General features: G+C 37.9%; 1 protein-coding gene across 1 annotated transcript; it reads left to right on the top strand.

The window, feature by feature from the left end:
* The first annotated feature begins 1,331 nt into the window (after window positions 1-1,331).
* BLOC1S6 (biogenesis of lysosomal organelles complex 1 subunit 6) lies at window positions 1,332-14,865 on the top strand. Its single transcript, XM_005889377.2, is given in 6 exon segments — window positions 1,332-1,365; window positions 1,368-1,427; window positions 5,502-5,643; window positions 11,205-11,292; window positions 13,242-13,328; window positions 13,968-14,865. Coding segments are annotated over 6 exon segments (516 nt in total). The 5' UTR covers window positions 1,332-1,346; the 3' UTR covers window positions 14,088-14,865.
* The last annotated feature ends 566 nt before the right edge of the window (window positions 14,866-15,431 follow it).

Here is a 15,431-nt window from a genome sequence, read left to right on the forward strand (position 1 = left end):
CCCACTGGGGTAAAACTGAGACATGGCTGAGTTCCATTCTAGAGGCTCTAGTGGTGAATCCACTTCCTTCAATTTTCCAGCTTCTAGAGGTCACCGCAATTCTGGCCAGTAACCCTCATCCTTTACTTTTGAGGCCAACATTGCATCTCTCTAGTCATTCTTCATAGTCACATCTCCTCCCTGACTCTCTTCTTCTGCCTCCCTTTTCCAGGATTGAAGCCCCCTGTGATTACCTTAGGTCCACTCAATAACCTCGGGTAATCCATTTTACAGTCGCTGGGACTAGCAACCTTAATTACGCTTTTGTAGTGAAACAACATATTCACAGGTTCTGGGGATGAAGTCTGTGGATGAAGTCTGTGGACATCTTTGGTGAGGGCATTGTTCTGCTTACCACAGGTAGTAAGGAGCACCTAACCCTGAGAGGAGAGAAGGCCAAAAGGGGAAGGGGTGTAAATGCACTGATAAGGTAATTGGGGAGCAAGTTTCTGAGGCTTGATGTAAATTCTCATTTTTTTTTTTTTTTAACAGATTTGCCTGTTGAATAGAAAATTGTTTGGACAGGCAATTTGGAGGTGCAACATTAGGAGGCCACTATTACAGTTTAAGTGAGGGTGTCTAAAGTAAGGAGGTAATCATTTTATTGGTCTGAGGCAGGTTCTGCCCATTTCTGTTTTTCATAAAAATTCATGACATCATCCCATAGGATCTCAGTAAGTGCAGTTTACGGTAATTTGGCTGAATTTGTTCAGTAGATATTAATAGATTCTACAAGCCAGGCCGTACATCGTTCACCTACAATCAACAAGAGGAGAGATCAATCTTGACAAACTCCTAGTTAGCAAGGCTGAAGAGAGCTAAACGTGAATTTTTAATGGGTTCAAATTGCAGTCCTTAAGGTATTTCCTTAATAAGGACACAAAACTGAAAAGCTGCGCCTGGTCTACTGATCAAAGTCCCGACTGCTGGCCCAGGCTCAACACACAGCTCGCTGGTCTTGGAGACCAACCTAGCCTCTTCCAGACACCGCCTTTTTCATCCCGCCCCCCGACCACCAGAGTCGGTGACTCGAGCCCCGAGGCTGCTGACTTATCAGACTCCCAGTCCCCACCCCACTAGCACTTCAGCTGGAACTCCTAGAATCCCCGGAGGCGGGGGCGGGGAGGATAAAAGGCTGGGGGGCGCAGGCCCGGGGTCACGTGCCCCTAGCCTGCCATCTTCCGCTGTCGTCACTTCCGGGTGCGACCGTCGCTTCTGTCCGGGTGGGCTCTGCACGCATTCGGTGCTTCCTCACTGCGTCTGACAGTCTGTGCAACTGCCCCTTCCCTGTTCCCAGCGGGAGGGACATGAGTGTCCCTGGGCCACCTTCCCGGACGGGGTCCTGGCAGGGCCACCCGAAGGCCTGGAGGCCGGGGACCTGACGCCGGGTAAGTGCTATTGGGCGGGGCGGCGGTCTCACCCAAGTGGGTGGGTCTCAGGGCTGCCCAGCGGGAGTAAGTTGCTTTCAGCAGCTGCTGACCCGAGACTCTGGCCGCGGCGCGGAATAAGGGAACCTTGCCCTGCCGGCCTTACTACCCAGAGGAGAGGGCGGGAAACGAGATCTTGTGGGTGGAGGGGAGTGGGAAAAGATGGCGTTTGGGGTGCTGTTCGTGGGGGTTGAAAGTGAAGCAGTTCTGAATTTGCTTATTGACTCTAGCACACTGTTGGCTATTTGTTACAAGGTAGTGGTTGAAGATGGATTTGCCAGGATGATTGGTTTGTTATTCAGAGAGCTGAGGTATCCGATATTACTGACCACTCACTCATGAAATGCTTGTCTTGCTTGTTGACCTTATTGCATCCCTGTTTCATCCAGCAGTCTTTCTCAACCCGAATTCAAGGAAAGATTTAAACCTGAATGACCTAAGGCATCTGTTGAATGTAATGAATCGACTTGTACTGCATCCGTAATGGTACTATGTATGTGTATGCACCATCCTTGGGAGAATTGAGAAACAGTTTCTGTGTTCTGTGGTTCAGATGAGGAACCCTAGATAAGAAAGGCTGCAGGACTTTGGACGTGCCTTTACTTGTACTTCCTGTTCCAGAAATATAGAACTTACCGCGAAATAGTGCTCTCAGGTCTTTCTTGGTCATGCTTTTCCTCAGTGATCTCCCTCTTCACACACACCTTCATAAGTTGCTTCTATAAATATGACTTCCTTGTATGTAAATGCAGATTGGGTCTCTCTGCTGCTTGCTCCTGCATCTGCTTTCTGGGTACTTTAACACGGTCATTTTGCACTAATCTTACCCTACAGCATGTACTTAAATAAATGTAGATGTCTGATGCTATTAATGGTGCCAAGTCATGATCTCTTGAAACTTTGACATTATTCTTAACTCTTTCCTCCCACCCCTATCTATTCCAAGGGATTCTACCCTACAAGTTCCTTCTCCCCTTTGTATTTTCACCCTTTAACAATGACAGTTGTAAGGCTAGTCCACCTCCAGTCTCTTACTCTTCCATCCCATCTATCACACTGTCACATCACTGCCCCAAGATATAGGCCCCATCATGTCATTTACTTGCTTGGAAACCATAAATGGCTCCTTACTAAATTAAGGGCCAAACACATTAGCTTGGCACTCAAGGGTCGTCATCGCTGGCCGCATAGTCTTAGAGCTCACTACTGAACATCTCTCATGCTCCAGACACCCTAAACTAACCTCTCTTTCCAGAGCAATCCTATGCTTCTTCCTTTACTCTTGTTGCATCCCTTCTTCTCCAGTCTTAGAATTCTTCCCCATTTGGAGATAGCCCTCTGTAGGTTGTTGGTGGAAGTGTAAATTGGTGCTATCTCTTAGGAAGGTAGTTTTCCAATGTCTGTTAACAAATGCATAAACTCCTTGTCCCATTAACCTAGTTCTAAGAATTTATTCTACAGAAACAGTGACATGAATATGCAAAGACAAGCACAGCTCACTGCAACATTGTTTGAAATAGCAAAAAGTGAAATAGATGTCTTACATTCTGTAGTGCTGTAACAAAATAACATAGACTGAGTGGCTTAAACAGACATTTATTCCTTGAAGTTCTGGAGGCTGTGAAGTCCAAGGTGTAGGTGTGAGCAAAATACGTTCCTGGTGAGGACACTCTTCAGATCTTGCAGATGGCTGCCTTCCACTGTGCTGTCACAGGGTGGAAGGAGAGAGTACTGGTCTCTCTTCCTCTTATTTTAAGGCCAGTAATCCCATCATGGAGGCCCTATACTCACACCCATCTAAACTTAATTATTTCCCAAAGACTCCCACCTCCAAATACCTTTACACTGCAGGTTAGGACTTCAATGTATACATTTTGGGGGAGGACATAAACATTCAGTCCATAACAGCAGGGAACTGGTTAAACAAAATATGGTGGAGTTGTATTATGTTGAAAACAATGGAGTAAATTCATATATGTTGATACAGACGATACCTGAGATACATATTTATGAGAAAAGTTACAGTATAAGCAGTATTTCATTTGTGATAAAAACAGGGTTTAAGCCTGAGTTTGCAAAGACAATTTCTTGAAGGCTATTTAAGAAAACTCCAGAGTGACTCTGTCTGGAATAAGATAGTGAGAGGGCATATTTTTACTTTTCAGGTTATGCCCTCTTCTATTGTATTTTAAGTTTTTTACAATGAGTAACATTTAAAAAGAAAGAAAAAAGAAAGAAATGAAAATTCTATCCCATTCTTCAAGCTTCAGCTCAAATGCCCACACCTCCTTTAGAATTGTTCCCCAATATCCCTGGTGAAAGTAGTCTTTCTCTCATCCAAGGGCACCTCTCACATTCTCTGATTGCCCTGTATTGAGCCCTTTCAGGGAAGGGGACTTGCCTCATTATTGTTGTGACCTCAGAAACTAGTGCATACAGTATACGTGGAGCAAAAGTTTCTTGTCTCTGACAATAAAGTACCTTGAACTTAGGGAATAAATGTGTGTAAAAAGACAAGTAACTTAGACTCTTCCAGATACTAACCAAAAGTCTGGGGTTGGGGTGGTGGGGAGGGTAGTGTCTGTGAATTAAAATGTTTATATAGAGTAAGGAAGGTGTATTGGTTGTTTTTCCTTAAGGTTGAAATATTCTTAGTTGTTTCTGCTTATCTGTGATACTTTTGTTTTCTATATTTTTTTAAAGAGAGTTGCTGCTGTTTGCACTATTTTGTAAAGAAGGCTTTAGCAGTGGCATGAATCATCAGATATATTTTATTAGGTTCCCATCTGATGGTACATCAATGGCAATATGTGTACCTACTTCACTTTTCCCATTACATTTTTATTTCATTTGTGGAGTGCTTCAGTTTATAGCTAGCTCTTGTTTTAATATTGCCTTGCAACCTAGGGAAATCCAGTTTGTTCATGTGTTTCTCAGGATCCAAATAAAAACCATGCTATTTTATTTTGATCTTTAAAAGATAATTTTGAATATATGACAGCATGTTGTTTTTCTCAGTCTTGCCAAAATTTAAATCTGTGGTAAAAACTATACTTGGAAAAGAGCTATAAACAGTGTATTGTGGTAAATGTATTCTATATAATGACCTAATTTGATATTATAGGTTATTACCAGATTATGATTAAAGATAGGTATTTCAGAGTTTAATATTAGTTTTAAAATGCTTTGGACTACAGTTTTAATAATGTGACCATTCACCATTTTTTTTTTTTTTTCATTCTAGACCAGTGATTCTAAAATCTTACAATTCACTGAACCCTATTTAGAAAATGTTTTGTATCTTTCTTGGTACGAGTAGTGATTGATGGGTATTCATATTAGACATTTTTGAATGCCTGGCACAGTGGGTACACTGTTATTATTCAAAGGAAGAGTATGAAAAAAATATTTCCTGGCATCATGTCTGGATTTACACAGCAACGATTACTATACACTATTTTCTATGATAAATTAAGGTACTGAATCTCAAGAGAGGAGAAATTCTTAGAAAATCTCTCTCTTGCTCTCTGACAGCTGACAAAACAACTGTCCTTTTACATGTAAGTAATATATCAGGCTATCTGCAAAATAAATGTTCATCCGTTTCAATCCATTGAATTGAAAAAAATATTTTTAGGCATTGCATTTGAAATATGTCTAATTTGAAAAAGAAGAATTTCTTGCTTCCATTCAGTGATTATTCCTTCCTTTTAGGACTCAGACTCCTTTAATAATTCATTGAAAACTCTAAATCCTCTACCCTGAAAAATACATAAACATGGAAATTGCATGTGTTAATGTTCTTTTAATCTAGACCTAACCTTGTGCTAGTAACTTAAAAATATTTTTTGAGTGTTCATAGCTTAATTTATAGAGGCTTCTCAGAAGGTAAAAATTAAAAAAAAAAAAGATACAGTATCCTGTGTGTGTGTACTCTGAGCTCCACTGCCAGCTTCCTTCCCCCCATCCCTACTACTCTCTTATCCCTGTGTCAGTTTAAAAGCTTCCTAAATATGATTTTTTGCTCGGGGACAGGTTTAAGTGACACTTCTCCAGATGAAGGGTTAATAGAGGACTTGACCATAGAAGACAAAGCTGTGGAGCAACTGGCAGAAGGCTTGCTTTCTCACTACTTGCCAGATCTGCAGAGATCAAAACAAGCTCTCCAGGAACTCACGTGAGCTGACAAAAACCACTGATGCCCTCATCTCTCCTCTGGCATGGTCATAATTTACTGTATAAGTAAAGTATATATTGTATTAGGGATAATACTTTAAAGCATATAATACAATAGAGTATTTCTTTATCTTTTGTGATAGCAAATGGACATGGAGTAATTAAATTACACATATACTATACTGTAATTTAAATGTAAAAAGTGAAATGAATGCTCCTAGAGTATTTGGTATCTTCTAAGAATGATTAGTTTTGGTTTCTCACCACTATTTTAGGAAAGTACTGTCTCTTGGGAATGTTGCAAATGGGTTTATATCTATTTCTGAGTAGAGTTGCAAAATTGTCTCCATGAGAGTCACATTTGTTTTCTATTGTTGGTTCACATGAGTTGCCAGAAATTTATAATTACCTCTTTTTGAGATGACCCATTTCAGTCCTAGTTAATGGAATGGAGCTCTACTAGCTAACTAAAAGACTGGGGAATAAGCTAAGAGAGGAACAGGATAAGGGAGAATGGAGCCCATAGTGTGTGATCAGAGTGTGAACCCAGAGTGTGATCAGTATGCAGAAATTACACTCTGACTTTATCAGTTCCCACCCAAAAACAAATAACCTGAGTTTCTAATTCCTCTTGGGTTAGGACCTCTCTGAATTGCCCACACTGGCCTATTATTTCTTTTTTGCGGTGGTCAGTTTTAAACTCGCCATGAACAGCTGCTGCTTACTCTTTGAAAACTGATCTCACAAGCCTTTATTAGGGCAAAAGGAGAGGAGTAATCAACAACTGTGTCCATTTTGTAAATATTAGTAACCAATGTTACAATCCTTGGGTTTGAAGATGATAAATGAGTACAAAGATGATACTGTGTTCTATTACATGTGGTACCCTACTGTAGTTAAGGGAGTTTGTAACATTCTTAGTTTTCTGCTAGTTCCAAGTGAGATATTTTTTTATTCCTTGTGTGTGTTATGTCTTGTATTTTAACACCAGTCAGTGCTTGTGGCAGAAAAGTCATAAAGATTTTGTGAGTGAGTTTGGATGATGTATGATAGACTGAAGGAGGGTAAGCAACTCTGCAAGCAAAGCACATCTAGATAACACTTTATGTATAAAAAGCTGGGAATCAAGTAAATGGAAAGTGTAAATGGTGAGGACATTGGCTGAAATTTAGTGTTTGAACACGACTGAGCGACTTCACTTTCACTTTTCACTTTCATGCATTGGAGAAGGAAATGGCAACCCACTCCAATGTTCTTGCCTGGAGAATCCCAGGGACGGGGGAGCCTGGTGGGCTGCCGTTTATGGGGTCACACAGAGTCGGACACGACTGAAGCAACTTAGCAGCAGCAGCAGCAGCAGCCCCATTTATCTTCTTAGGCATCTGGACAATGATGATGAGGATGATAGTAATTTCAGCTACTATTTATAACAGTTGAATATGATAAATAAGCAGTTAGTAAAGTTCTTAAGTGTTAAGGAAAGATAAGCACTTAGTATGCCAGCAAATTTGGAAAACTCAACAGTGGACACAGGACTGGAAAAGGTCTGTTTTCATTCTAATCCCAAAGAAAGGCAATGCCAAAGAATGTTCAAACTATCGAACAATTGCACTCATCTCCCATGCTAGCAAAGTAATGCTCAAAATTCTCCAAGCCAGGTTTCAACGGTACGTGAACCATGAACTTGCAGATGTTCAAGCTGTATTTAGAAAAGGCAGAGAAACCAGAGATCAAATTGCCAACATCCGTTGGATCATCGAAAAAGGGAGAGAGATCCAGAAAAACATCTACTTCTGCTTTATTGACTATGCCAAAGCCTTGGACTGGGTGGATCACAACAAACTGTGGAAAATTCATAAAGAGATGGGAATCCCAGACCACCTGACTTGCCTCCTGAGAAATCTGTATGCCGGTCAAAAAGCAACAGTTAGAACTGGACATGGAGCAACAGAGTGGTTCCCAATCGGGAAAGGAGTACATCAAGGCTGTATATAGTCACCTTGCTTATTTAACTTATATGCAGAGTACATCATGAGAAATGCTGGGCTGGATGAATCAAGCTGGAATCAAGACTGCTGAGAGAAATATCAATAATCTCAGATACGCAGATGGCACCACCCTTATGGCAGAAAGCAAAGAAGAACTAAAGAGCCTCTTGATGAAAGTGAAAGAGGAGAGTGAAAAAGTTGGCTTACAACTCAGCATTCAGAAAACTAAGATCATGGCATCTGGTCCCATCACTTCATGGCAAATAGATGGGAAACAATGGAAACAGTGAGAGACTTTATTTTTTGGGGCTTCAAAATCACTGCAGATGATAACTGCAGCCATGAAATTAAAAGACGCTTGCTCCTTGGAAGAAAAACTATGACCAACCTAGACAGCATATTAAAAAGCAGAGACATTACTTTGCTGATAAAGGTCTGTTTAGTCAAAGCTATGGTTTTTCCAGTAGTCATGTATAGATGTGAGAGTTGGATTATAAAGAAAGCTGAGCACTGAAGAATTGATGCTTTTGAACTGTAGTGTTGGAGAAGACTCTTGAGAGTCCCTTGGACTGCAAGGAGATCAAACCAGTCAATCCTAAAGGAAATCAGTCCTAAATATTCATTGGAATATTCATTGGAAACTGATGTTGAAGCTGAAACTCCAATACTTAGGCCACCTGATGTGAAGAACTAACTCATTAGAAAAGACCCTGATGCTGGGAAAGATTGAAGGTGGGAGGAGAAGGGGACGACAGAGGATTGGATGGTTGGATGGCATCACCCACTTGATGAACATGAGTTTGAGTAACCTCCAGGAGTTGGTGATGGACAGGGAAGCCTGTTGTGCTGCAGTCCTTGGAGTCGCAAAGAGTTGTACATGACTGAGCTACTGAACTGAACTGAGCTGAAGCAAACTTCAGAGAAAGAAAAAAGAAATGTATGGGTCAAGTTAAGAGCTTTCTAGACCGTCCCATTGATCAGTGTTTCTGTTCTTTCAGTAATACCATGCTATCTTGATTTTTGTAGTTTCTGTAATGAAATTTGAAATTTGGTAATGTAAGTCTTCCAGTTTTATTTTTCTTCTGTATGTCTTGGCTAGTCTGGGTCTTTGGCTTTCCATGTGAATTTTAGAATCAGTTTGTTGACATCTACAAAATAACTTGCTGGGATTTAGATTGAGATTGCATTGACCCTATGGATCAAGTTGGGAAGAATTGATATCTTAGCATGTTGAGTTTTTTATTCCATGTACTTAGAATATCTCTTCCATATTTAGATCTCATTTATTTCTTTCATTAGACTTTAATAGCTTTTGCATATAGAGCCTATATGTATTTTGTTAGATTTATACCAAAGTATATTTTATCTGACAGGGATTATTGTCAGTGGTATTGATTTTTTATTCTAAGTGCATTGCTGGTATGTATGAAAGCAGCTGACTTTTGTATATTAATTTTGTATTCTGAAACCTTGCTGTATTCATATTTTCATTCCTGATTTTCTTCTGTTGTTGATTCTTTGGGATTTTCCACATAGGCAATCATGTTTTCTGTGAATGAAGACAGTTTTATTTCTTCCTTTCTGATTGTGTATTTTTTATTTCCTTTTCTTGTCTTACTGCATTAGGACTTCTGATACAGTGTTGCCTAGGATTACTGAGAGTGGACATCCTGATATTTAGGTGGAAAGCGTCTAGTTTCTTACTAGATGCTGTGGCTATTTTTTTTTTTTTTAAGATATTGTTTATCAGGTTGAGGAAGTTTCTCTCTTCCCTATTTGATGAGAATGTTTTTAATCATGAATGTGTATTGGACTTTGTCAAATGCTTTTTCTGTATCTGATAAGACCATATGATTTTTCTTCTTTAACCAGGTGATGTGGTGGGTTTCACTGATTGATTTTCAAATGCTGAACCAGCTTTGTGTATTTGGAATAAATCCCACTTGGCTGTGGTATATAATTCTTTTTTATACATTGCTGGATTTGATTTGTTGATATTTTGTTGAGGATTTTTGCATCTATGTTTGTGAAGGATAATGTATAGTTTTCCTTTCTTGTAAACTTTTCCTTCCTTTCTTCCTTTAGTTTTCCTTCCTAAAGTTTTCCTCCCTTTCTTGTCTTTATCTGGGTTTGACTTTAGGATAATGCTGGCCTCATAGAATGAATTGGAAAGTGCCCCCTTTGCTTTCATTTCTAAGGGAGAGGGTGGAAAATTGGTATAATTTCCTCCTTAAATGTTTGGTAGAAACTGTCAGTGAAGTCATCTTTCCTGGTACTTTCATTTCTGGAAAGTTGTTAATTATAAGTATAGGCCTACTTAGATTATCTGTTTCTTCTTGTGTGAGTTTTGGTAGTTTGTGTCTTTCAAGGAATTAGTCATTTCCATTCTAAGTTATCAAATTTGTGGGCATAGAGCTATCTGTGGTATTCCTTTATTATCCTTTTTAACGTCCATGGGATAAGTAGTGACGACTCCTTTCCATAAATTATGTTAGTGAGTTGTGTCTCCTCTTTTTCTTTGTTAGTCTAGCTAGAAGGTTATCAATTTTATCAGTCTTTTCGGAAGAACCCACTTTTGATTTCTTTCTGTTTCTGTTTTCCAGTTGTAACACTGTGTTTTTGCTGTCCTACTTGTCTTGGATCATTGACTTGCTGAGTTCTCCTCTCATCCATTCAGTGTTTCACCCTCTGTTATCTCCAGTCAGAGCTGAAGGGATACTTATGACCTGTGGGGTTTGTGTGCTGAATGAGGAGATGTTATAACTGACCTTCAGTCTCTTCATTGCTATTTCTTTTTGTCATTATTGTTCTCTGTTTAACATAGTTTTGCAAGCACATCATGTCATACCTTTGTTTGTCTATATTATTATTCACAGTATTTAATTAAATGACCCCCCCACCCCCACCCTGTGTCACTTATTCCTGTGATCCTAGCATTGGTTGATCTGGAGAAGAATATCAGAGGAGTTGGTTTCTCTTCCTTAATAGAAGTTTTTTTTTTTTTTTCAATAGAAAGTTTTGAATCAGATTTTAATGAGAAATCTTAGAAATTACCTAATGTGACCTTGTTACTTTGTAAATGAATTTAGGTCCAGAAAAACTAAATTTCCAAGATCATACAACTGGTTATTATCCCTTGATACTGCACTTTCCCAGCTCTAATCTGAAAATTCATGACTTCTTTTCCTTTATGGTAATGTTACAATTTTAATATATATAAAACATCAGATTCTTGGGCAAGATAGTATAAAAAAACTTTTTCAGGGATAATACAGAGAGTTGCTAGAAATAAGTAATAAAGTAATAAGTAATAAAGAAATAAGTAATAAAGTAAATAAGTCTGATGTTACTGGAATCTGAAATTGAGGCCAGAATAAAAGACATATTTACTTATCAGAATGTGGCTTTGGAATATTATTTTGAAAAAGATTATGTTAAACTAAATAAGCGTTGGAAAGTCAATAATTTCCAACTTAATCTACTTTTAACATTAACCAAGATGAATGTGATGCCTTTTACTGAACAGTCACTTAAAGTATATAGAGTTTATTTTGGCTGTATGCTTTTGTTTCAGACAGAACCAAGTTGTATTATTAGACACACTGGAACAAGAAATTTCAAAATTTAAAGAATGTCATTCTATGTTGGACATTAATGCTTTGGTAAGTATGATTTGGGGGTTTCCCAGGTGGCTCAGTGGTAAAGAATCACCTGCCGATGCAGGAGCCACAGAAGATGTGGGTTCAATCCCTGTGTCGGGAGGATCCATTGGAGGAGGAATTGGCAACACACTCCAGAATTCTTGCCTGGATAATCCTGTGGATAGAGGACCTTGATGGGTTACAGTCCATGGGATCACAGAGTCAGCACTTACTCTCAAGTATGATTTATTTGACAACAGCTTAGAAACAGATTGTTTTAGAAATAGTTTTATCCTCCCAATTTTGTACTTAGGTATGTTTGAGATTTTTTTTCTCTAATTTTTAAAATTTAGAATGTGTTGTTTAACAGTAAACCTTGATTTACTTTATTAGATCTTCTATTGTCTTGAATTGTTAACTTTCAAATGTTAAACTTGTGATAGGAAATTGAACTTGTATATGAAAGTCTGGAGTAGATCTGCTCTTAAGTAAAGACTAATAAAGGAAAGTAAACGTAAGGAATTTTGGGGGTGCTGTTTTTCCCCTTAAGGAAGACCATCTCTCTTTATCAAGTTACATGGTTTTTAAAATTACCATTTATTTAATTGTATGGTATTTTTGTAATGCATCTGATCTGATAACAAATTAATGCTGAAAGAGACTGACTGTCCTTCATGGACCCTTTGTATCTTTGAATATAAGTGACAACAGTTGAATTTCACCAGAAGCTTTTTAGCTTTTTGATGAGAGGAACTGATACACTTTATTTTAAAAAATGGAGAATTGACAGAAATAAGGAACTTGTGGCTGCCTTTCTCTTTACCCTGAACATTAGAAATAGTGTAGTTTGCATGATTTTGTGGGCTTTCATATATATGTCAAAAAATGGACTTTTCATTGGAAAAATGTGGCTGATTAATGTTTTCCTTTTATAACAATCAAAAATCAAGTCCACCTTCTCTAGTGTTAGGCAGTGACGTGTGGTCATAAGTACAGTCTCCTAGTCAGTAGTCCCTGATTTGTGAAGGAAGTGGGCAAAACCCACCAACTTTTGTCTTTTCCCACTGAGTTCATATAGCAGCAGAGCACATATTTGTTGAATGAATTAAGGATAAATGAAAGAACCAAGCAGATGTAATACTGTTGCTTCCATATGAAGGGGCAGAAACTAAGTCTTTTTCCTTCTCTCAGCCCAAGAGTGGTTTTGATTGTCATGTAGGAATTGATAATAGAAGGCCAGAGAGAGAAAGAGGGTCTGTAAGCTCTCGAGCTCATCAGACTCTGACTTTACTTGTAGCTATGTTAAGGCTGCTAAGCTCACTACTGACACACCTTTCGTTTTTGTTACCTGATCTTCTCTCTCTGTCATCTTGCTTCCTGAGAAAGAAGTGCTTTTTTCCTTCTCTCCTATCTCTGGCTAAAATGGAAAGTCTGTACATCATTCATTGGGAAGAAAAGTGTCCTTACAGAGGTTATTCTCCTTGGTCTGACTTCAGAAGCCCAAAGAACATGACCAAGCTTGTCCACAGCCTTCTCAGGGCTCTCTGGCCGCAGCTTGGTTTTTCCAGATGGGAACTGTCCTGTGTACCCTGCTCGGTCTTTCCCTTGTAAAGGCAGTACAGAGTGTTTTACTTTTCTTGAATGAAACTGGTAACCATTGTTGGATAGTCTTACTAAAATTTCAGGATTATACTGCATGTTTTTAAGGCAAAATGTTATTTGTACAGAATATAAATGTCTGTTTAGTAACTTTTTAATCAATCTGAACTGAATCCAGTATTCTCAAAAGCCCAACTAGGGGTTTAAATTAAATTTGAACTTTTGAAATTAAAATGTGGAGATAATTAAAGCTTCAAAAGTTTTGACTAATTTAGGAAGAATGAACTATAACTTAGATATTGGCTTATTTATCCATTTTGATATTTCAGTCTGTTTTAAGTTGACTTTTCATTTTACTTTTCCATCTTAAGTTCACTGAAGCTAAACACTATCATGCCAAGTTGGTGAATATAAGAAAAGAGATGCTGATGCTTCATGAAAAGACATCCAAGTTAAAAGTGAGTTGAAAATTCTTTTACAGTCTTTACAGAAGTAGAGGATTGTCTCTTTTTCTTCAGAATTCATTTTCTGACTTTTTATATATTCATATACAAGCACATATTTAATTCATGGTACATTAGTTTCTTTTAAAACACATTCTTATGAACCCCACTGGGCTTTTCTATTAATAGCTGGGCTAGTGGGCTCACATTCTCTGAATATGTCACTGTAATTGTCATTTAATAGGAGTTTTGAGTAACAAACTTTTTATATCAAGGAGACTTTAAATTACCCAGAACATTAAAAATTGTGAATCACTATATTGTATACCTATAACTTATATTGTACAGCAACTATACTTCAATAAAAAAATTGCCCAAGACGAATTTAAAAGTTAAATATGAAATTTATTACTATATAAAAGCACCATTACTTAAATTTTTAAAAAAAACTTTTAAAGGTTATTTTCCGTTTACAGTTATTACTAAATACTGGCTGTATTCCCCCTGGGTACAGCACACCTTTGAGCCTGTCGTACACCCGGTAGTTCGCACCTCCCAGTTGCCTCTCCCCATAACCACTAGCACTACTGCTTTTAAACTAGGCCATAACCTACAAGCCTTTTGTTCTCTTGGCTTTTAATTTTTTTGACTTAGAAAAGAGCACTTAAACTGCAGCAGAAGAGGCAAAAAGAAGAGTTGGAAAGGGAGCAGCAACGAGAGAAGGAATTTGAAAGAGAAAAGCAGTTAACTGCCAAACCAGCTAAAAGGACGTGAGAAGTCAGATGTTTGTATCCTTCCTTTTCCTGTTCATGTTCTGGATTTAAGACGATGTGGTGTAGAATTAATGTTAAGGTAGTGCCTTATACCACTGTGTTCTGTTCTGAAATCCTTTTCCAGGAGTGCTGTTTCTCTTCATTTCAGCCATTCAAGAAGCTTTTTTTCTGAGTAGAAGACATAATGTTGCCTGGTTTGGGTATTTGTATATTTGGATATTTGTATTCAACTTTGTTTTGCTTAATTTTTAAATTCATTATTTTGGCCTTAGGTCATTTATAAACTGAAAAATGGTTTGATTGTTTTAATAGTCTAGACTCTTTAAATGGTTAAAATTTATTATGCATTGTTTAGCCTCTTAAAAACTGTGGATTTGAAAGTTTCAGTTTTTTATTTTATGAAATGATTTGCCTTTCTGACAATACAATACTGGGTTTTGGCAGTTGCCTTTTCATTGTTTGGTTAAGAAATGCCAACTGTTTAATCACATATGCCACTGGAAAAGAGGTGGTATAAGCCTTTGTGAAGAACATGATAGAAAAGTATGTACACAGGAAATATTAGCATCTTAGACATAGGATAAATGAACAAGATGCCATAGAGGTTCCACTGACCATATACTTTTATCGGTTTCCTAGCTTTGTTGTTGCTGTTTAGTTGTTATGCAGTTCTTGGGTTCAAAGTAGATTATATCTATTCCTAAAGTTGGGTGAGGGTGGTGTAGCTTTCACACAAATGCACTTAAATATTCATAATTTTTAGTCATCACACTCTGTGAGATACAGTTGTGAAGTTGATAAGATAATGAACTTGACTTCCCAAGTGGAAAGTGTTACTGCTATTTCTAGCTATCCTCTGATTTGCTATGTGGCCTTACGTGTGGTTACTTTTTTGTGCTTTAAAAAAAAATTCTTAAAGTAGAATTATACATGGCAACTATCCATTTTACAGATAGTGACAAAAATGGTAGAAAACTAGTAAATAGCTTCTTCGCAAAGGAGGCAGCATGATACCCTTGGTGTTTTCTAGATCCACCCCCTCCCCAGTATTAAATGTAGAAATTTATTATGTGAGGGAAATATTATGAAGTTTCATTATTTTAAATTGAGAGTGTATTATTCACTGTTTTAATATTGTTTAATATCCAACTGATGTCCAATCTCTGTTACACAGAGACTGTACAGAGTAGGTTGGGTTACAGATTATGCTTAGAATGTGTGTCTCTCATAAACTACATTACATTTAGTGGGCTGGAAGCACCACCTCTAATCACATCCCAGGATGGAGAAAGCATTTAGATTTATGTTAAGTGCTAAGAACCAGTCTATTTAAAGATTTTTCCTT

Source organism: Bos mutus, chromosome 10 (assembly GCF_027580195.1).
Source record: "Bos mutus isolate GX-2022 chromosome 10, NWIPB_WYAK_1.1, whole genome shotgun sequence".
NCBI classification, from domain to species: domain Eukaryota; kingdom Metazoa; phylum Chordata; class Mammalia; order Artiodactyla; family Bovidae; genus Bos; species Bos mutus.